The sequence below is a fragment of the Callithrix jacchus genome, chromosome 20, assembly GCF_049354715.1.
Source record: "Callithrix jacchus isolate 240 chromosome 20, calJac240_pri, whole genome shotgun sequence".
Taxonomy (NCBI): Eukaryota; Metazoa; Chordata; class Mammalia; order Primates; family Cebidae; genus Callithrix; species Callithrix jacchus.
Window position 1 is genome coordinate 47,462,734 of NC_133521.1, and position 22,297 is coordinate 47,485,030.

Below are 22,297 nucleotides of genomic sequence, written 5' to 3' on the forward strand. Positions count from 1 at the left end.
CAGTTACTCAGATCTGGCACAGTTATGGCTGAAGGGGCCTGGGGGTGAGCCCCAACCGAGCTCGCTGTGCGCCCCTAGGGCCACCACCCAGCCTCCCGGAGGGACGCGGCCTGAAGACACAGCCACCCCAAATGGGGTGCGGACCATCCCTGGCCAACCGTGTGTTTGTTTTTCGCGGGCATCCTGGAGACATACTGCAGACACATTCCCTGCTGGGCAGATGCATTTATTAAAAGGGCTTCGTACCTGAAGGCGGATGCCGGGAGTCGCCCTCACACCAGCCACCCTGCGGCAACCCCCGGAGGTCACCTTGCCCGGAGCTCGGGGAGGCCACTGCGGGCTTTGTCTGCTCAGCTCACCCGAGCCTGGCGCGCGCGTGCTGGGGGCGGTGGCGCACGCTCCTCCTGGCTGCCTCCCGCGTTCCCAGAGGCAAACCTCCAAGCCCCGGCGGTCACCGCAGTGTCCCCGGCTGGACGCCGGCCGGAGCTTGCGTGGGAGCCGGATGTCTGGGTCTGCGGGGAGCGCCGGGGGTGTCACTGCGTGTCCGAGAGCACAGGGCCCGGCCCATGTCTGCAGCCCCCCACCCCTCGCCCTGGTCCAGCCTAGCGCCCCGGCCTCCGCCATGCGCCCCCGCGCCCCGACACCCTACACCTGCCCCGCACCCCTCCTCCGAGCCCTCCCGAGCCCCGCCCCTCACCCCTCCGAGCCCCTGCCCCACCAGGTCCCTTCCCGGCGCCCCTCCCCCTCCGGAGCCCTCTCCCTCCAGGCCCCTCCCCCACCTGACCCCTCCCCTCCGGGCCCCACCCCCCTCCAGGTTCCTCCCCTCCAGACCCCGCCCCCTCCGGACCCCTCTCCCACCGGACCCCTCCCCCTCCAGGTCCCTCCCCTCCGGGCCCCTCCCCCTCCGGGCCCCTCCCCCTGCCCGTCCTCCCCGCCCCGCCCGCCCACACCCCCGCCCCGGAGCCGCCCCGCCCCCCACCTGCGGCGCTGGCGCGGGGCGGGGCGGCGGGGCTGACCCTGCGCGGCGTTAGGCGCGGCTGGATGGACGCGGGCCGGGCGCGCGGGTGGCGATGACGGCCCCGCCATGGCCCGGGCCAGCAGCTGCGGCGGCGACGCGGCGGGCTCGGGGCGGACGGAGCCGTGGGAGCTGTCCCTGGAGGAGGTGCTGAAGGCCTACGAGCAGCCGCTCAACGAGGAGCAGGCGTGGGCCGTGTGCTTCCAGGGCTGCCGCGGGCTGCGGGGCGCGCCGGGCCGACGCCTGCGGGACACCGGGGACCTCCTGCTGCGCGGGGACGGCTCGGTCGGGGCGCGGGAGCCCGAAGCCGCGGGTGAGGCCGGGGGCGGGGCCGGGGCCGGGGCCGGGGCGGGCGGCGAGGGCCGAGGTCTGGGGTGTCCGTCCCGGCCCCGGGGGGGTGTCCCGGCAGAGCGCTGCGACCGTTTCTGGAGCGAGCCCCCCCTTCCTCCCTCCCTGCGCACCTCCTTCCTCTCCCTCCTCGGCACAGGACGTTGCGCTCCCGGAAGCCCCCCACATGGACGCCTCTCCCGGCGCGGGGCGGGCTCCTCCGGGACAGAGCCCGGGAGCTGGGCCCGGCGTCTCGGGGGGCCGGGAGCTCGGCCACTGCTGAGGCGAGTCCTCCCGCCAGGGGCCGCCTCCTCCCCGGCCTTCAGCAGGAAAGGAGCCAGAAGCGTCCCCTCCGGGCACTTTCCCCTGGTGGGAGGTGGGGCTGCGCCTGTCACTTGGGGTCTGCGCGGACACCACATTCCTGGGTTTAATTGGGAGAGCACGGGGTGTGTAAAATTGCGGGTGTGTTTGTAAAATTGTGGGGGGTGTTTAAGATTGCGGGGGTGGGTGTAAAATTGCTGGGGGTGTGTAAAATTGTGGGTGTGTGTAAAATTGTGGGGGGTGTAAAATTGGGGGTGTGTAAAATTGCGGGGGGTGTGTAAAATTGCGGGGGGGGCGTGTAAAATTGCGGGGACAGCCTGCTTGCTGTTTCTGTACTTAACCATCAACCAGAACCGACAATTAAGCCCTAGAAAGATACTTGAAGTTAGTAAGATGGTGAGCTTAAGTGCTTATTTTACCCTTTACCAAAAAAAATTTAAAAAGTGCTTTCTTCCCTGGGGAGCTGGCTTGGGGCATAGGATATCTCCCCAAATGCTGGTACCCTGCTGGGGGGCAGAGCGGGACTCTTTCTAGGCCTGACAGCTGTGGGTTTGCATGTGCGGCCTTTGTGGAGGACCAGGAAGGGCCAGGGCAAGGCCAGACAGGACCAGGAACGGCCAGGGCAAGGCCAGACAGAAGCCACTGACACAGCCCCAGAGGGTGGGGGCCGCTGTGCCCACCCAAGGGCCTTCCCTGTTCCTTCACCAGGTTCTGCTCATCCTGGACTCTGTCGCAGCTGCCTCCACCCTCCTGCCATTTGCTGTATCCCTCACAGGTGACAGCAAGAGCAGGCCTTGATGGTGTTCCTCCCACTGGGGAAACAAGCAGCTTAGGCTCGCACAGGCACCCAGACAGTAGCAGCATTTGGGTTCAGTGTGGCGCCCCTCAGGGCTGTGCCCAGGGCCGCCTCTGGTGCGCCTCACTGGACAGCACCAGCGGGCTGGGGGGCTGCGTGTTCACAGAGCCTCTGTGAGCTGGTGCCTGGGCTCCACCCCATCCCTGGAGGTCAGTGCAGAGCAGGAGAGAACCATAGGCAGCCTAGTCCGTCTGACCCTCTGACTGTAAAGATGGGGAAACTGAGGCACAGAGTGGTAAATAGTTTGCCACTGGTTAGGACTGAGGGCTCCTGGTTTGTCCCTGAACGGTGAGGGAGCCCAGCCGCCTGCTTCCTGTTGGCGCGATGCAAGGCGTCTTCACAGCAGGGATCTCATTCTCTCCACTGCCATCCCCTGGGTGGTGTGGCCCCTTCCCGGTCCTCACAGTCCTGGAGGACTGTGAGGCAGCAGTTCCTGGCTGGGGTTCAAAGTGCAGGCAGAGCCCTGTGTTGACCTTAGTGGGTGGTAGCCAGCTCTGGTCCAATTCATTTTTTATTTGATACGATCTTTGGTTTCTGTTCATAACCTTGTCTCATAAAGGTGAATGAGGTTTCTGACTTGCTGTCTTAGGGTTTAAGAAAAATCTATTATTAACCTGAACTTTCTCTGCCATCCTGGTGCTTCTGTGAGTCAGCTGAGACTTTAGGCCAGCTGTCTCCTCAAAGGTGGCCAATCCAGCCTTTCTCTGGGACTTAAATGATAAGTAGATACACTAAAAGGTGCATAGTTATTTCTCCTATTCTTCCATAATAGGAAAACGTCCACATCTCACTTGCCAGCACTTTAGTCTCAGTTTTTTTACGCCAGTTGACTCTCTCCACCTGTAACCTCGGACCTTCTGTATCCGTCCTCTCACACAAACTGAATGTGGGCAGTCGATGTGTAAAACAACTTTGAAAAAAAACCAACAACAGGGGTCAGGCGCGGTGGCTCACACCTGTAATCCCAGCACTTTTGGAGGCCAAGGCGGGCGGATCATGAGGTCAGGAGTTCAAGACCATCCTGGCTAATATGGTGAAACCCCATCTCTACTAAAAATATAAAAAAATTAAAAAAAAAATTAGCTGGGTGTGGTGGTGCATGCCTGTATTCCCAACTGCTCGGGAGGCTGAGGCAGGAGAATTGCTTGAACCCGGGAGGCAGAGATTGCAATGGGCTGAGATCGTGTCATTGCACTATAGCCTGGGTGACAGTGAGAGACTCTGTCTCAATAAAAAAAAAAAAAAACAACAAAAAACTAAACCGTATTTGGAAGGATGAATAATAGCATCTCAGCACACAAGTTGTAATACTTCTCATTTCCAAGCTAATGTTAGAGAAAAAAAATGACTAGAAAAAAATTTGCTAATCTTTACTCTGAATATCTCATGACTGCTTGGAAGCTTTTTTTTTTTTTTTGAGATGTAGTTTCACACTGTTGCCTGGGCTGGAGTGCAGTGGTACAACCTCCACCTCCTGGGTTCAAGCGATTCTCCTGCCTCAGCCTCCCAAGTACCTGGGACTACAGGTGCACGCCACCACACCTGGCTAATTTTTGTATTTTTAGTAGAGATGAGGTTTCACCATGTTGGCCAGGATGATCTCGATCTCTTGACCTCGTGATCCGCCTGCCTCAGCCTCCCAAAGTGCTGGGATTACAGGCGTGAGCCACTGTGCCTGGCATAATTTTTGTATTTTTAGTAGAGATGGGGTTTGGCCAGGCTGGTCTCAAACTCCCGACCTTACAGGCACCTGGCCCCATGTGAAGTTATTTTATTAAAACCTCATGATGGAGCGTTACTTTGTAAAAATCTAGGCAAGAGGCCGGGCGCGGTGGCTCAGGCCTATAATCCCAGCACTTTGGGAGGCCGAGGCGGGTGGATCACAAGGTCAAGAGATCGAGACCATCCTGGTCAACATGGTGAAACCCTGACTTTAGTAAATATACAAAAAATTAGCTGGGCATGGTGGCGCATGCCGGTAGTCCCAGCTACTCGGGAGGCTGAGGCAGTACTTGAACCCAGGAGGCGGAGGTTGCGGTGAGCCGAGATCATGCCATTGCACTCCAGCCTGGGTAACAAGAGCTAAACTCCGTCTCAAAAAAAAAAAAAAAATCTAGGTGGGAAACTCTGTCGGGAGCCACTGCTGTGTGGGGAGCTGTTCCCTGAGTCAAGGCCAATTTCTCTTTCTTTTTTTATTAGTTTGTTCTTTTTTCTTTTCCAGCAGTCCAGAGGGAAAAGATCTCTTGTTTGTTGAGACAGAGTCTCCCTCTGTCGCCAAGCTGGAGTGCAGTGGTGAGATGTCTGCTCATGGCAACTTCCGCCTTCTGGGTTCAAGCGATTCTCCTACGTTAGCTTCCCCAGTAGCTGGGACTACAGGTGCGCGCCACCACACCTGAGTAATTTTTGTATTTTTAGTAGAGATGAGGTTTCACCATGTTGGCCAGGCTGGTCTTGAACCCCTGACCTCAGGTGATCCTCCTGCCTCAGCCTCCCAAAATATTGGGATTACAGGCGTGAGCCACCGTACCGCTGTACCCCACTGGCTGATTACTCAAATACGTCTGGGATTTGGTGCTGATGGGTGTCTGTGTGGTTCACATGTGAGGCGGGCGGGTGGGACGGTCCTTCCTTCCGTCACCTTCTGGCTTCTTCACCTTGCTCAGATGGTTTACACACAACCCTATTTTTTTTAAATGTTTTTTCTTGTCAACTTTGGATGCTACCCTTTTTCACAGGCAGGCCTCACCCATTACGCTAGGAAGCCCCACGGTGCTGGTCCTCCAGGTATCCCCTCCCTTCCTCCCGCTCCTGCCCCTTCTGCCTCGCTCTCAGGCCATCTACCCCTAAGGCACCCCTAGAGCACTGGCTCTGGCATCGTGCAGCTTGGCGGCCCCACCGTGCTCTCAGATGGATGAACACAAAGCCTTCTCAATCCCTTCATCTCATCTAGGAAGCACTGGGCACTGTGTCCATGTTGGGAGCTCTGTGGGGTATGAAGCTCCTTCCTCTCTGTCCCACACTGGGCCAATGAGCAAGCCCTGGCTTCTCACCCCTATTCCTCCTCCTCAAGTTGGAGCGATGGCAGCACATGTGGGCTGAGGGGAGAGGGGAATGTGGGCCCAGGAAGCAGTACACAGTGCGACATCGCGGGCACTGCCTGTGTGAAGGGGATCCTTTTCACCCGCAGAAGCCCATTTGCATGTCTGTGTGCTGGAGTCCACCTTTGCTGAGGACACTGTGTACGTCCTCCACCCTCCAACCTGCAACCAGCCCTCTTGTTCTGCCGCTGGAGCTGGGCCGGCTGGGCCTCCTCAGTGTCCAGCACTGTCTGGTTGGCTGGCCTTTATTTTGAAATGGCTCTCTGCAGATGTGTGCAGGTGAGCATTCCGTAGTTTTCTGGAAATGGGGTCTGTAGTTGTGCCGGAGAAAAGCAAGAACAGACTGGAAAGATGAAAATTCTGCTTCCAGAGGAGAGAATATTTTCCTCCTCCTGAGAAGGAAAATCTTTCCTCCTCCTGGGTTCAAGCGATTCTTCTGCCTCAGCCTCCCAAGTAGCTGGGACTGCAGGCACGTGCCACCACACCCGGCTAATTTTTGTATTTTTAGTAGAGATGAGGTTCTACCATGTTGGACAGGATGATCTCAATCTCTTGACCTTCGGATCTGCCCATTTCAGCCTCCCAAAGTGCTGGGATTACAGGCGTGAGCCAGTGTGCCTGGCATGATTTTTGTATTTTTAGTAGAGACGGGGTTTTGCCATGTTGGCCAGGATGGTCTCAAATTCCTGACCTCATGATCTGCCCACCTCAGCCTCCCAGAGTGTTGGGATTACACGCGTGAGCCACCGCTCCCGGCCAGGCTCTGCTTGTGTTGTACCCTGGGAGGGGCACTCAGTCACAACAAGGTGTGGAGATGAGGCCAGGTGCTCTGACAGGTGGGTACCTTGTTTCAGCATCCAGGGCGAAGCCCCTGCTGAGGGGTGTTGGCAGGGCAGGGCTGAGCTGTGCCCCTCTATCGTCTCGTTTGCGCCTCTGATGGGAAAGGTACTGTTTTGATTCCCATTTTACAAAGGAGAAAACTGAAACCCACAAAGGGGAAGCAACCACCCAGGCGGTGTCGGGCAGCTCAGCTCAGGCCCCTTGGCTTGCTGGGCTTGAGAAGTTGCACCTTTGTGCCTCCCTCTCAGCCTCCTCCTCTGTGACACGGGAGTGACATAGCCTCTGTGCTGGCGTTAACATCTGTGTGGCCCTGGGGCAAGCCCAGCTCCGGAGCACCGGCTTTGGGGCAGCGAGGGACCCTGTGCCTCTGTGCGCCTCTCCGGAGCTGCCTCGGGGAGCAGCACGTATGGGTTCGGGTCGTGATTCTCGCCCTGAATCATGGTTCCAACGGGTGGAACAGGAGCAGTTCTCTCAAGTGCATGAGGGATGGGGGGAGGGACGGGGGGCTCTGGGCACTCCTCTGGACAGATTTCTTGGTGATGTCAAATGGCCTCCATCCCTGAGGGCTCCTACGTAGAAAGTGGGAAGGAGGCTGGCCGCTGTGTGTGGCGATGCCAGCCCTGGGAGGGGCACCGTGTGGGTGCAGCGTGAGCTGGGTGTGTCTGTGTTTGAGCTGGGCTTTGTTTGTAGATAGCATTCCCGATTTAGTCTCACCTCTGAGCAAGGATTACCTCACAGGAAGGCAGTCCTTCAGCAAGCGTGTTTTCTTTTCTTTTTTTTTTTTTTGAGACGGAGTTTCACTCTTGTTACCCAGGCTGGAGTGCAATGGCGCGATCTCGGCTCACCGCAACCTCCGCCTCCTGGATTCAAGCAATTCACCTGCCTCAGCCTCCTGAGTAGCTGGGATTACAGGCACGCGCCACCACGCCCAGCTAATTTTTGTATTTTTAGTAGAGACGGGGTTTCACCATGTTGACCAGGATGGTCTCAATCTCTTGACCTCGTGATCCACCCGCCTCGGCCTCCCAAAGTGCTGGGATTACAGGCGTGAGCCACCGCGCCCAGCTGAGCCTGATTTCTTTATGCAGACATCCTTGAAACTGCCCGGCAAGCATGGCTGTCGATAAGCATAGCCTGTGTGACTGTGCGTGGGAGCCCCGGTCTGACCAGTTGTTGCAAGGGGAAGCCTTGGGGTCACCGTGCTGCCATTGAGGTTCGGTTAATGGTGGGGATGTGGCCCCATCCTCACTGCCACCCTCCATTCCTCCCACACCAACGTGCTGCCACCATGATGTCCACAGAGAATAGTTTTTCTGCCCCAGATAGGAAAGACTCCGCTATGTCTTTCTCATTCAGCGCCGCAGTATTGGACTGGTGGGGAGAGCCAGCTCCCACAGTCTGTAGGGACTGGTTGGTCTGGTCCTGGGATGTGGCCCGTTTAAGCAAATATGGCAGTGGGTCTCAGCGCAGAAAGACAGGGTTTCAGCTCTGATCATTCACTGTAACTCCTCAGAGGGCCTTGGGCTCCAATTGAGGTTGAGGCCGTGTTTAGGAGGAAGGCAGCCTGGAAACACAGCTGGTAATGAGGCAAATCAGCTCGTGCCAGGGAAGCCCAGGACACCTGGAAGAAGGCCCAGCCTGGCCTAGCTTCTCTCTCCTCCTCATTCCCAAGGCCCCTTCATTCCAGTGCCTGTGTCTCTCTGGGACTGAGGAACAGGCGGGGTGTGTGGGAATAGTTTGAAAGGAGTGTATGGGTTTCCTGTCTCTGTGGCAAAAAATTATGACCAACTTGCTGGCTTACAACATTAAAACAGCATACGGGAGCTGGGCGCAATGGCTCATGACTGTAATCCCAGCACTTTGGAAAGCTGAAGTGGGCAGATCACCTGAGGTTGGGAGTTCGAAACCAACCTGACCAACATGGAGAAGCACCATTTCTATTAAAAATACAAAATTACTGGGCTGCCAGGCGTGGTGGCTCACGCCTGTAATCCCAGCACTTTGGGAGGCTGAAGCAGGCGGATCACAAGGTCAGGAGATCGAAACCATCCTGGCCAAAACAGTGAAACCCCATCTCTACTAAAATACAAAAAAATTAGCTGGGCGTGGTGGCATGCACCTGTAGTCTCAGCCACTCAGGAGGCTGAGGCAGGAGAATTGCTTGAATCCGGGAGGTGGAGGTTGTAGTGAGTTGAGATTGCGCCACCGCACTCCAGTCTGGGCGACAGGGCGAGACTCCATTTCAAAAACAACCAAAGCAAAACAAAACTGTAGGTTATTCTCTTACGGTTTAAGAGGTCAGGGCCAGGCACAGTGGCTCACGCCTGTAATCCCAGCACTTTGGGAGGCCGAGGCGGGTGGATCATGAGGTCAAGAGATGGAGACCATCCTGGCCAACATGGTTAAACCCTTTCTTTACTAAAAATACAAAAATTAGCTGGGTGTGGTGGTGCGCATCTGTAATCCCAGCTACTTAGGAGGCTGAGGCAGGAGAATCGCTTGAATCTCTAAGGCAGAGGTTGTAGTGAGCAGAGATTGTGTCATTGCACTCCAGCCTGGGCAATAAGAGCAAAACTCTTTTTTTTTTTTGAGACGGAGTTTCGCTCTTGTTACCCAGGCTAGAGTGCAATGGCGCGATCTCGGCTCACTGCAACCTCCGCCTCCTGGGTTCAGGCAATTCTCCTGCCTCAGCCTCCTGAGTAGCTGGGATTACAGGCGCGCGCCACCATGCCCAGCTAATTTTTTGTATTTTTAGTAGAGATGGCGTTTCACCATGTTGACCAGGATGGTCTCGATCTCTTAACCTTGTGATCCACCTGCCTCAGCCTCCCAGAGTGCTGGGATCACAGGCGTGAGCCACCGCGCCCGGCCTTGAAACTCTGTCTTAAAAAAAAATTCCCCACCCCCAGATTCCGGTTCTGTTGGTTGCAGGGCCATGGAATCTGTGCTTGCAAAGCTGCCGGTGGCTGGTTTATCTCGTGGGTTCTGTAGTTTTAGGTCCTCTTCCTGGAGCAGGCTCCAGGCTCCGGTGGTGGGACTTTTAAAGCCAGATCTGAGTTCCGCCCAGAGCATCTGAATCTGACCTTCTGAGGCCAGCCGGAGAAGGTAACAAGTTCCCTGGTCTGCAGAGCGCAGGAATGCGGCGCTTCGCCTTCAGGGGACTGGGATGGTGGTGAGGGGAAGAGTTGAGGTCTCAGTGTCAGGCCCGGAGCTGAGGCTAGCCCAGGGTGAGTCTGAGCTGTTGGCCGTGGGCCAGTTCCTCACCCTCATGGACTGGGATTAGCGGCGTACCTGAATCTCGAGGCACATCTTCATCAGCCAGAAGGGAGGGTACCTTCTTGGATAGAATCTGACGCTGTCACCCCTCAGCTGCTGCCTTTCTGCTGTGCCCAGCGTCAGATCTCCTTGGGACTGACCTGGAGACACACCAGGCAGGGGCTGGGTGTGGGAGCCCTGTGTAGAGCACCACTGAAGGGGCGGAGAAGCTGGGGTGCGGGGACTGCTGGGGGCTGTTCTTTGGCCAACACACAAATCCCTGACGTGGGTCTCCACAGAAACTGATGCCTGGCATCCTGGGTTCTTGTTGCAGGGGGCGGACACCCTGTGGGAGCCCCGTGTGGGGGGTGTGTGAGTTTAAGGAAGAAGCGCGTTGATCTCACCCCGGGGATCAGCCACCGCCCTCTGAGATGGGCACTGGCGGAAGTGAATGTGGGAGGAAGCACACGCCTCACCACATGGGTCTCTCTGACCCAAAGAGCACCCTCTGTTTGCTGTACAAACACAGGCTCCCTGGTTTCATGAGGGCGTATCTCCCTCTGGGCTTCCGTTTGCTTGTTCTCGGCAACGGCTTTTTTTTTTTTTTTGATGGAGTCCTGCTCTGTTGCCCAGGCTGGAGTGCAGTGGTGCAGTGTTGGCTCACTGCAACCTCCGCCTCCCGGGTTCAAGTGATTCTCTTGCCTCAGCCTCCCTCGTAGCTGGGACTATAGGCACCTGCCACCACGCCCAGCTAATTTTTGTATTTTTGGTAGAGACAAGTTTCACCATGTTGGCCAGGCTGGTCACAAACTCCTGACCTCAGGTGATCCGCCTGCTCGGCCTCGCAAAGTGCTGGGATTACAGGCCTGAGCCACCATACCAGGCCTCAAATTTTATTTCCTGAGAATCAAACAAGCTCTTATTGATGGCTTATTGACTGACAGACATTCTGTCTGTTTTCACTTCATCTTTACAGTGACTTTTTTTTTTTTTTTTGTGATAATCTTGCTCTACCACCCAGGCTGGAGTGCAGTTGCATGATACTGGCTCATTGAAACTTCCCCCTCCCAGATTCAAGAGATTCTCGGGCCTCAGCCTCCCAAGTAGCTGGAATTACTGGTGCCCGCCACCATGTGAGGCTAATTTTGTATTTTTAGAAGAGGGGGTTTCAACATGTGTTGGCCAGGCTAGTCTCGAACTCCTGACCTCAGGTAATCCGCCCGCCTCGGCCTTCTGTAGTGCTGGGATTACAGGCACGAGCCACCATGCCTGGTCTGTAGTAACTTTTATGGTAGGTGATGTGTGTATTTCATCTGTGGGAACCAGGGACGCTCAGGGAAGCGCCGTGAGCCACTGAGGCCACATGGCCTGTTTGACTGCAGGTCTGTTTGCTCCGGACCACCAGGCTCCCATCCTGAATTCTAAGACTGAAGTGGGTGCTGTGGGCTCGCTCAGTCTCACACACGTTGATTTCTTGATGCTGGCACTTCCACACGCTCCAAATCCATGTGTAGAGCGCAGCTGAAGCCTGTCCCGGCGGCCAGTGGCAGGACCGTTTCTTGTCTGTGCAGCAGGCAGGCAGCTCCGTCTCCTCCTGAGCTCAGGGCGGCCCTCTCTTTCTCTCAGCGTGGGTCTTGGGTTTTCTCCACACAAAGGGCTCTCGTTCTTTCCTGGCTGCCCAGTGTCCCCGTGTGGGTGTCTCCATCTGTGTCTGATGGACACCGTGTTTTGAGTTTAAACTGTCAGGAGGGGTGTCGTGGGTGCGTGGCTGGGTGCTTGTACCTTCCCGGAGCCTTGGCTGAACTGCTGCAGGGGGCCTGCTTGGGGCTGCTGCCAGTTCATGTGTCCACCAGGAGTGGGTGTGCTGTGTCCCCCTGTCTGCCCTGGCCAGTCGGGTGCTTCTGAGAATGCTCACCCTGAGACCTGGAAAGGCAGGAAGCCCCTTGAGGCAGGAGAGATCAGAGATGGGCTTCACTCCCTTTCAGTGTTGACACACTGTACACCGGGGGTGGGCCCAGTGTAGCCAAACGTTGTGGCCGCCTCAAGGTGTGTGAGGTCTCCTTTCTTTGGGGGTGGGGAGAAAAGGGGAGTCCTACCCCTTCCCATGCAGAGAGCATGGGCTCCCCCAGAGCCATCGCTATCCTGACCCTAAGCCTTAGAGAGTCAAGGGCAGGGCACCCTTGCTCTGAGCCTAGCCAGGAGGTCTTGGTGGCCTCACGCTGTTGTCACCAAGGATCGTGTCTGTGTCTTTGAGGTTACAGCGTGAGTGAGGTTGGGCAGGAGTCCTCTCTGTTGTGCAGGTGAGGAAGTGAAGTCACAGGGGCAAGATACCCAGTGCCAGCAGCCACAGGCTGGTCAGAATCTGACCTCCTCCCGGGGGCCCCATTCCCAGCAAACCCCTGGCCGTGCTGGGCTGACACCCCAGGTAGATGGAGGCTGAGGCTGCCCGGTAACCCGCCTGCCGTGTGGGAACAGCACTTCCTCTCGAAGCTGCTGGGGGGGACTCAGACTGCGAATGACCCACAGACCTCTCTCTTTCAAATGAACTCTGTCATGTTTTACAACCATACACAGGATTGCTTCAAAGAAGACTCCCTGGCATCTTGGTTCCACTCGTTTGTTATTTTATACAAAAGAAACCTGAATCGGGTACAGTGTCTCACACCACTCACCCCCGCACTTTGGGAGGCTGAGGCAGGAGGGCTGCTTGAGCCCAGGAAGTGGAGACTGCAGCGGGCCACCATCATGCCGCTGCACTCCAGCCTGGGTCAGAGAGCAAGACCCTGTTTAAAAAAACAAGAAGGACAAAGAAAAACCCAGTGGCAGCCGGGCGTGGTGGCTCACGCCTGTAATCCCAGCACTTTGGGAGGCCGAGATGGGTGGATCATGAGGTCAGGAGTTTAAAACCAGCCTGGCCAAGATGGTGAAACCCCATCTCTTAAAAAAAAAAAAAAAGGAAAACCCAGTAGCTTTCCTTCTTTCACTGAAGTTGTGCTTCTCTATAGGGAGAAATAGTTCTGAGCTCTCAGCGGAGGTTGGGGTACACGGTGATAGAAGCCGGGGTCCTGCTCTGGCTCCCACCTCAACGTGGCGCTCTCAGACGTGATAAGTCCCGAGTCCTCACTGCCTCCATCTGCTCTCCCCTAGAGAGAATTTTTCAAAAAAGCCCAAGATAGTTTGCATAACCCTGTGTGAGCAGGTTGGCAACCTGTCTGTGGTGTCTCTGTGTGTGTATACCTGGGTGTCTGGGTGGGTCTGTCTGTGGTGTCTCTGTGTGTGTATACCTGGGTGTGTGGGTGGGTCTGTCTGTGGTGTCTCTGTGTGTGTACACCTGGGTGTCTGGGTGGGTCTGTCTGTGGTATCTCTGTGTGTGTATACCTGGGTGTGTGGGCGGGTCTGTCTGTGGTATCTCTGTGTGTGTATACCTGGGTGTGTAGGTGGGTCTGTCTGTGGTATCTCTGTGTGTGTACACCTGGGTGTCTGGGTGGGTCCTGTCTGTGGTATCTCTGTGTGTGTATACCTGGGTGTGTGGGTGGGTCTGTCTGTGGTATCTCTGTGTGTGTATACCTGGGTGTCTGGGTGGGTCCTGTCTGTGGTGTCTCTGTGTGTGTATACCTGGGTGTGTAGGTGGGTCTGTCTGTGGTATCTCTGTGCGTGTATACCTGGGTGTCTGGGCGGGTCTGTCTGTGGTGTCTCTGTGCGTGTACACCTGGGTGTGTGGGCGGGTCTGTCTGTGGTATCTCTGTGCGTGTATACCTGGGTGTGTGGGCGGGTCTGTCTGTGGTATCTCTGTGCGTGTACACCTGGGTGTGTGGCCGGGTCTGTCTGTGGTATCTCTGTGCGTGTATACCTGGGTGTCTGGGTGGGTCTGTCTGTGGTATCTCTGTGCGTGTACACCTGGGTGTGTGGGCGGGTCTGTCTGTGGTATCTCTGTGCGTGTACACCTGGGTGTGTGGGCGGGTCTGTCTGTGGTATCTCTGTGCGTGTATACCTGGGTGTGTGGGCGGGTCTGTCTGTGGTATCTCTGTGCGTGTACACCTGGGTGTGTGGCCGGGTCTGTCTGTGGTATCTCTGTGCGTGTATACCTGGGTGTGTGGGTGGGTCTGTATGTGGTGTCTCTGTGTGTGTACACCTGGGTGTGTGGGCGGGTCTGTCTGTGGTATCTCTGTGTGTGTACACCTGGGTGTGTGGGCGGGTCTGTCTGTGGTATCTCTGTGTGTGTATACCTGGGTGTGTGGGCGGGTCTGTATGTGGTGTCTCTGTGTGTGTACACCTGGGTGTGTGGGCGGGTCTGTCTGTGGTGTCTCTGTGTGTGTACACCTGGGTGTGTGGGCGGGTCTGTCTGTGGTATCTCTGTGTGTGTATACCTGGGTGTGTGGGCGGGTCTGTCTGTGGTGTCTCTGTGTGTGTATACCTGGGTGTGTGGGCGGGTCTGTATGTGGTGTCTCTGTGCGTGTACACCTGGGTGTGTGGGCGGGTCTGTCTGTGGTGTCTCTGTGCGTGTATACCTGGGTGTGTGGGTGGGTCTGTCTGTGGTGTCTCTGTGCGTGTATACCTGGGTGTGTGGGCGGGTCTGTCTGTGGTGTCTCTGTGTGTGTATAACTGGGTGTGTGGGTGGGTCTGTATGTGGTGTCTCTGTGTGTGTACACCTGGGTGTGTGGGCGGGTCTGTCTGTGGTATCTCTGTGTGTGTATACCTGGGTGTGTGGGCGGGTCTGTCTGTGGTGTCTCTGTGCGTGTATACCTGGGTGTGTGGGCGGGTCTGTCTGTGGTGTCTCTGTGTGTGTATAACTGGGTGTGTGGGTGGGTCTGTATGTGGTGTCTCTGTGTGTGTACACCTGGGTGTGTGGGCGGGTCTGTCTGTGGTATCTCTGTGTGTGTATACCTGGGTGTGTGGGCGGGTCTGTCTGTGGTATCTCTGTGCGTGTATACCTGGGTGTGTGGGCGGGTCTGTCTGTGGTGTCTCTGTGCGTGTACACCTGGGTGTGTGGGCGGGTCTGTCTGTGGTGTCTCTGTGCGTGTATACCTGGGTGTGTGGGCGGGTCTGTCTGTGGTGTCTCTGTGTGTGTATAACTGGGTGTGTGGGTGGGTCTGTCTGTGGTGTCTCTGTGTGTGTACACCTGGGTGTGTGGGCGGGTCTGTCTGTGGTATCTCTGTGTGTGTATACCTGGGTGTGTGGGCGGGTCTGTCTGTGGTGTCTCTGTGCGTGTATACCTGGGTGTGTGGGCGGGTCTGTCTGTGGTGTCTCTGTGTGTGTATAACTGGGTGTGTGGGTGGGTCTGTATGTGGTGTCTCTGTGTGTGTACACCTGGGTGTGTGGGCGGGTCTGTCTGTGGTATCTCTGTGTGTGTATACCTGGGTGTGTGGGCGGGTCTGTCTGTGGTGTCTCTGTGCGTGTATACCTGGGTGTGTGGGCGGGTCTGTCTGTGGTGTCTCTGTGTGTGTATACCTGGGTGTGTGGGTGGGTCTGTCTGTGGTGTCTCTGTGTGTGTACACCTGGGTGTGTGGGCGGGTCTGTCTGTGGTATCTCTGTGTGTGTATACCTGGGTGTGTGGGCGGGTCTGTCTGTGGTATCTCTGTGTGTGTATACCTGGGTGTGTGGGCGGGTCTGTCTGTGGTGTCTCTGTGCGTGTATACCTGGGTGTGTGGGTGGGTCTGTCTGTGGTGTCTCTGTGCGTGTATACCTGGGTGTGTGGGTGGGTCTGTCTGTGGCAGCTCTGTGCGTGTACACCTGGGTGTGTGGGTGGGTCTGTCTGTGGTGTCTCTGTGCGTGTATACCTGGGTGTGTGGGCGGGTCTGTCTGTGGTATCTCTGTGTATGTATACCTGGGTGTGTGGGCGGGTCTGTCTGTGGTATCTCTGTGCGTGTACACCTGGGTGTGTGGGTGGGTCCTGTCTGTGGTAGCTCTGTGCGTGTATACCTGGGTGTTTGGGTGGGTTGCTTGCTGTGGTCTGGCTGTGCTTGGTGGCCCAGCTTCTCCCTTTATTAGGGGTATGGTCTTGGGTCAGTTTCTTTTTTTTTCTTTTTTGAGACAGAGTTTCACTCTTGTTACCCAGGCTGGAGTGCAATGGCGCGATCTCAGCTCACTGCAACCTCCGCCTCCTGGGTTCAGGCAATTCTCCTGCCTCAGCCTCTTGAGTAGCTGGGATTACAGGCATGCGCCACCATGCCCAGCTAATTTTTTGTATTTTTAGTAGAGACGGGGTTTCACCATGTTGACCAGGATGGTCTCCTTCTCTTGACCTCGTGATCCACCCGCCTCGGCCTCCCAAAGTGCTGGGATTACAGGCGTGAGCCACCGTGCCTGCCTTGGGTCTGTTTCTTAAGCTGCCTGAACCTTGATTTCCTCATCTGTCACAAGGGAATCATGGCACCAATGTCTGTGGGATGGCTGTGCAGATTGAGGCCACAGTAAATCATTTTTCAGCGTCTAGTTTTATAATATCTGAGCAGAGTCCAGGGCTCAGGCTCTGGCTGCAAGGCCTCTGTCAGCCCGCAGGCCTCCCCCAGATAATCTCTCCTCTCAGAACCCAGAGACAACGCAGATCCATGCAGCTTAAATTCAGTTAGATTCAGGAACACTTACTTTTTTTTTTTTCTTTTGAGACAGAACCTTGCTTTGTCACCTGGGCTGGAGAGCAGTGGCTCGATCTCAGCTCACTCCAAGCTCCGCCTCCCCGGTTCAAGTGATTCTCCTGCCTCAGCCTCCCGAGTAGCTGGGATTACAGGTGCCCACCACCACACCCAGCTAACTTTTGTGTTTTTAGTAGGGATGTGGTTTCACCATGTTGGTCAGGCTGGTCTCAAACTCTTGACCTTTTCATCCTCCTGCCTCTGCCTCCCAAAGTCCTGGGATTCCAGGTGTGAGCCACTGTGCCCGGCTTAATTTTGTATTTTTAGTAGAAATGGGTTTTCACCATGTTGGCCAGGCTGGTCTCGAACTCCTGACTTCAGGTGATCTGCCCACCTTGGCCTCCCAAAATGCTGGGATTACAGGCATGAGCCACGACGCCTGGCCATGAACATTTAATTTTGGCACAGCTTTTTTGTTAACATGTGTTGTATTTGAGCCAGGGACACAAACATTATAATTATTCCAACCGGAAGCTTCCAGTGGACTGAGGTTCCTCGCCTGACCGTGGCTGAGTGTGAAGGGCACTGCAGGGCCAGTCCCCAGTCAGCCCTTCCCACACGAGTCGCCCAGGGCCCTGGTGTCTCCAGGGAGCAGTTTTGTCTGGGTCTGATGTCTTCCACCTTCCCATTGCCTCACCCAGTCACTGCTGCAAACTTGCCAAATGCCCAGCCAGGGCCGCCCAGGGCCTGGGGATACCCTCCCCGCACCCACCATGGTGGGCTCCCTGTTTCTTATTACCTGCCTGGTGCTGGGAGTGGATTGCTTTCCATTATTTTAATGCCTCCGACTCCCTTTATCTTTGGCAATCTTCCTGGTTCCCGAGGGCATTTTGAAAATATTTGCGGAGTTAGCAGGTCCACTTAGCAGACAATTTCATGGCTTATCTCTATATGCATGTATGTATCTTACCTCATTCCAGAAAGAATTTAAGGCAGCTGGAACTCATATTCTAGCACTGTTCCCCCTGCATGCCCAGTTCGAGGAAGGCTGTAGAAGTGGGTGGATTTTTTGCACCTCACCCAGTGCAGTATCTTGGGAAGGCCGGGGGAGGAGGGTGGGGAGCGGTCAGCAGCACAGACCCTGGGGTCCCACGGCCTGGCCCTGCGTCCAGCCCCTACCGACCTCGACAGCTTGGAGCAAACAGATTCACCCTCTGGGTCTCGGTTTCCTCATCTGTGACATGGGAACTGGAGCAGCCTCCAGGGTTGTACGGGAGCATTGCACACGGCACACCTGCTGCCTGGCATCCCCGAGGCCGTGTTTCACAAGGGAAATGCGTGAGATTCCACCTGAAGTTCCACTCGGACTCAGCTCTCCGACACAGGCATGAGCCGTCCCGGGGGACAGCCCCAGATTGGGGCCTCTGTCAGATGCTGACTTACCCACTCAGCGGCTGAAGTCTGTCACTCCCCCTGAGCTTGGGTTTCTCATCTGACTGTGTTGTGATTTGGGGGTGCACAACCTCAATCTCAGGCAGGTGGTGTGTCTCATTTCAGACCACGGAATCTTCCCTGAAGCTGTGCCTCAGTGGAGCTGCTGCTTTTTTTTTTTTTTTTTTTTTTGAGACCGGTCTGGTTCTGTCGCCCAGGCTGGAGTGCAGTGGCGCGATCTCAGTTCACTGCAACCTCCACCTCACAGGGTCAAGTAATCCTCCCACCTCAGTCTCCCAAGTAGCTGGGGCTACAGGCACACGCTACCATGCCCAGCTAATCTTTTGCACATTTTGAGGAGATGAGGTTTTGCTATGTTACCCAGGCTGGTCTCGAACTCTAATCTCAAGCAATCCACCTACGTTGGCCTCCCGAAGTGCTGAGATTACAGGCATGAGCCACTGTGCCCCGCCTTTTTTGTGTGTGTGTGACGGTGTCACTCTGTCACTCAAGCCGGAGTGCAGTGATGCTGTCATACCTCACTCCGGCCTCAACCTCCTGGGCTCCAGTGGTCCGCCCAAGTAGCGAACGACAGGCGCATGCCACCATGCCAGGATAATCTTTTTATTTTTATGTATTTTTTGAGACAGAGTCACGCTCTGTTGCCCAAGTGGGAATGTAGTGGAATCATCTTGGGTCACTGCAGCCTCCACTACCTGGGTTCAGGCGATTCTGCTGCTGGGACTACGGGTGCTTGCCACCATGCCTGGCTCATTTTTGTGTTTGGTATTTTTAGTAGAGATGGGGTTTCATCATGTTCGTCAGGCTGGTCTTGAACTCCTGGTCTCAAGTGATCCACCCACCTCGGCCTCCCAAAGTAGTTTTTAAATTTTTTGTAGCCACAGGGTCTTACTATGTTGTCCGGGCTGGTCTTGAACTCCTGGCCCCTGGCAGTTCTCCCACCTCAGCCTCTCAAAGTGCCGGGATTATAGGTGTGAACACCACATTTGGCCTCCTCCTCATCTTTCTTCGCTCTCACTCGAAGCTGAGTTTCCCTGGGGCAGCCTCCTGTAGTGACCGGGATGGACTCTGTGGGACCCGCTGGCTGCTCTCCAGCGGTCATGACAGAGTGTGACTGCTGAATGAGGCATTGGGGGTCTGTCCGACCGCTGACCATCATCCTTCTGCGAGCAGGGGCTACGCTGCTCTTCCGGCACCTAGACCTGGGTGTCCTGCGTAGAGCCAGCTCGAGCTGGGCCTCATAGGTGGGCATCCACATGACTGAGCGGCTGGGCCTGCTGTGAGCTTTCTGGTGTTCCCACGGAGACTGGGGATGTGGTGTGTGTCCTTGAGGGTAGGTGGGGTGACAGCTGTGTTTGTTAGGGTCCCAGGGATGCTGACAAATTCCCTAACTCCCTCTTCTCTTACAGAACCTGCAACCATGGTGGTGCCACTAGCCAGTTCGGAAGCCCAGGTACTTTTTAAAAAATTCCAAATATTACTCGGTATGTATTAAAACGTACTTCCATCTTAAAATGTAAATAATAAAGCATGTATAGTTACACAGTTGCTTCAGGGAGGCGGGGCACAGATAAAATATCCAACAGGCTTAATTGCTGGGACTCGGTGAAGACACTGTTCAACACTGTTCACCGAGAGCAGACAGGGAGGAGACCACCAGGGTGGGGAGGGCCCCCGTGAGCTCCCGTGGGTGCCATCCCAGCCCCCCAGACACAGATCCTGGGTCAGGGAGAGAGGACTTCAGGTGCAAACAGGAAAATCAGCCTGATGACCAGTGCCCAGAAACCCCACCCCACCCACAACTGGAACCTCGCCTTCCTCCTCCCAGCCTGCCGGAAGTAATGTTCTCAACTTCATGTCTCGTCTCTTTGGTTTTCTTCATTTGTTTTTTTTTGCCTGTGTTCATTTTATTTTATTTTTTGATTGAGACAAGGGCTCACTGTGTTGCCCAGGCTGGGCTCAAGCCACCCTCCCGACGTGCCGGGATTACAGGTGTGAGCCACCGCGCCTGGCCTGTTTGTTTGCTTTTTGAGACAGAGTCGCACTCTGTTAATCCAGGCTGGAGTGCAGTGGCGTGATCTCGGCTCACTGCAGCCTCCACCTGCTAGGTTGAAGCAATCTTCCTGCCTCAGCCTCCCGAGCAGCTGCAACTACCGGCACGTGCCACCACGCTGGCTAATTTTTTCTATTTTTAGTAAAGACAGGGTTTCACCATGTTGTCCAGACTGGTCTCGAACTCCTGACCTTGTGATCTGCCCGCTGCAGCCTCCCAAAGTGCAGGGATTACAGGCGTGAGCCACCACCACGCCGGGCTTTTTCACCAGGCTGGAGTGCAGTGGCACGATCTCGGCTCACTGCAACCCCTGCCACTCGGGTTCAGGTGATTCTCCAGCCTCAGCCTCCTGAGTAGCTGGGACTATATGCATGCCCCACCACACACAGTTAATTTTCGTATTTTTAGTAGAGACCGGGTTTGCCATGTTGGCCAGGATGGTCTTGATCTCCTGACCTCGTGATCTGCCCTCTTCAGCCTCCCAGAGTGCTGGGATTACAGGCGTTGAGCCACTGCACCTGGCCTTTTTTTTTCTTATTTTTATTTTTATTTTATTTATTTATTTTTATTTTTTTGGGTTTTTTAGCACCTCTCCCAAAAAATTTATTTTATTTTATAAAGATGGGTTTTCACCATGATGGCCAGGCTGGTCTTGAACTCCTGACCTCAGGAGATCTACCCACCTCGGCCTCCCAAAATGCTAGTGTTACAGGTGTGAGCCACCATGCCCGGCCTCTCCCAAAATTGAATGTCAAGTTTGTTTTTTTTTTTTTAGATGGAGTTTCACTCTTGTTGCCCAGGCGGGAGTGCAGTGGCGTTATCTCGGCTCACTGCAGCCTGTGCCTCCCGGGTTCAAGGAATTCTCCTGCCTCAGCCTCCCAAGTATCTTCTGTCTTTTTTAAAACAGTTTTTCAGGCCCAAGTGAGATTGATTGTTTTTTTTTTTTAAGAAGAAAACAAAAGCATAGTTTTATCGGAATACCTGTTTATATATTATTAGAGATAGTGGTATACCCAGGGTGGGTGTGAGAGACCAAAAGAGGATATGTGGTCTGCTGCTGACACTTTAAAAGCAATCATAGAACCGGAGTCTATGTCACCACATGTAATGCTCGACAATTCAGTGGTGAGATGCCCTCCCACCTCGGAGAACCCTGGGGCGCTCGGACCTTCCACAGCATGCCGCTCAGGTTGCCTGGTAGCCCCGTGGAGATGCCACTGTGGTGTCCGTAGTTTCCTGGGACATGCGTGGGGCCGGTCTGTGTGGCTGTGTCGGCTTGTTCGTGATTCTGTCTTGCTGTTGCGTAATTTGCCGGATAGTTTACGTTTCTGAAGTACAGGACTCCAGGGCCGGGGGGCCGGCTGGCCTCGCTGTCCCGTCTCCAAAGAGAGGTGCAGCTGCCGCCTCCTGCCCGGAACTTTCCAAAGCAGGTCTGCTGTGGCACCTGTGAAACGTTTTACAGACAGCTGTGTATGCGGGGTGCAGCCTGGACCATTTGTCTGAGAGGCTGACCTTGTCCTCACATTATCCTTATCACCCTGTCCCCAGGAAAGAGGGCGGGGAACTTCTTAACGAGCTCATCTCAGTTCTCGCTCCCGGATTCCCCTTGCTTACTGGGCAGGTGCCCCGGACTGGCATTACTGCCCACCAGCTGCCCCAGGCCTGCACCTGCTATGGGCAGGTGGAGCTGGGAGGCCCTGACACTGGCTCCCCGCCCAGAATTTTCCTTATGGGAAAGCGAGTTTTTGCTGTTCAGAGAAAGTTTCCAGTGACCTGGGCACAAAAGAGCTTTTATGGAGGCAGCCATCAGATAAGAGGCACGGGTTGGAGTTAACCCTTTCGGCTCTGGCCAGGTAAAGGATGGAGTGGCCAGAGGGGTTGGGTGCTGCCGTGTGCAGCATGGGGGTTGGGGGCTTTGCTGCCTGCTCTCCTGTGTCACAGGTTAGAATCGGAGCCACACGACCAGGGACCCCAGGAGCTGAGGCCAGCCCCACCATTTTCTGATCCATAGCAGAAACGCACTTCTGCTACGCCCCCCTTCCTGGCATTGCCCTCTGGGGTCCAGAAAGGACTGCTCGGAAATTGCATTAACAGTGGCTCTGGCCGGTCGGCTTCCCGAAACCCTGCCGTCTGTTCGTCACTGTGCCCAGGAGGGGCCCTAAGATTCCTCTCTCAGGTCCCTGACCCCAGGGGACCCTGCTGTCACTGGTTGGGTGTGACCATTAGGCTATAGCTGCCCTGGCACCCTCTGACCTTGATTGCATGGCACGTCTTGCCCGTCTACAGCAGATATGAGATAACAGTGAGTCACAGGGTGGGCTGGGGCTGCACTGCCCCTGAACCCTTACACTAGCCAACAGTGCCCCTGCAGGTTCCAGAGCCTTATGTGGGGTTTCTGTAGGAGAGAGGAGGCAGGTTCCGGAGCCTTCTGTGGGGTTTCTGCAGGAGGGAGAGGGAGGTTCCGGAGCCTTCTGTGGGGTTTCTGCAAGATGGAGGAGGCAGGTTCCG

At 55.6% G+C, this 22,297-nt stretch overlaps 1 protein-coding gene across 3 annotated transcripts in view; it reads left to right on the top strand.

Annotated features, from left to right (window-relative positions):
- Positions 1 to 1,013: 1,013 nt before the first annotated feature.
- The window catches only part of SPIRE2 (spire type actin nucleation factor 2), a 42,325-nt gene continuing 21,041 nt past the window's right edge, over positions 1,014 to 22,297 (top strand). Inside the window, exons 1-2 of one of the 3 annotated variants that reach the window (XM_035281676.3) lie at positions 1,014 to 1,328; positions 19,146 to 19,189. In XM_035281676.3, coding sequence (XP_035137567.1) covers positions 1,085 to 1,328; positions 19,146 to 19,189 — 288 coding nt within the window. In that variant the 5' untranslated portion in view covers positions 1,014 to 1,084. Of the gene's footprint in view, positions 1,329 to 1,410; positions 1,627 to 16,326; positions 16,440 to 19,145; positions 19,190 to 22,297 lie in introns of those variants that run through there. The other 2 variants (XM_035281677.3, XM_078358051.1) reach the window with 2 other exon arrangements.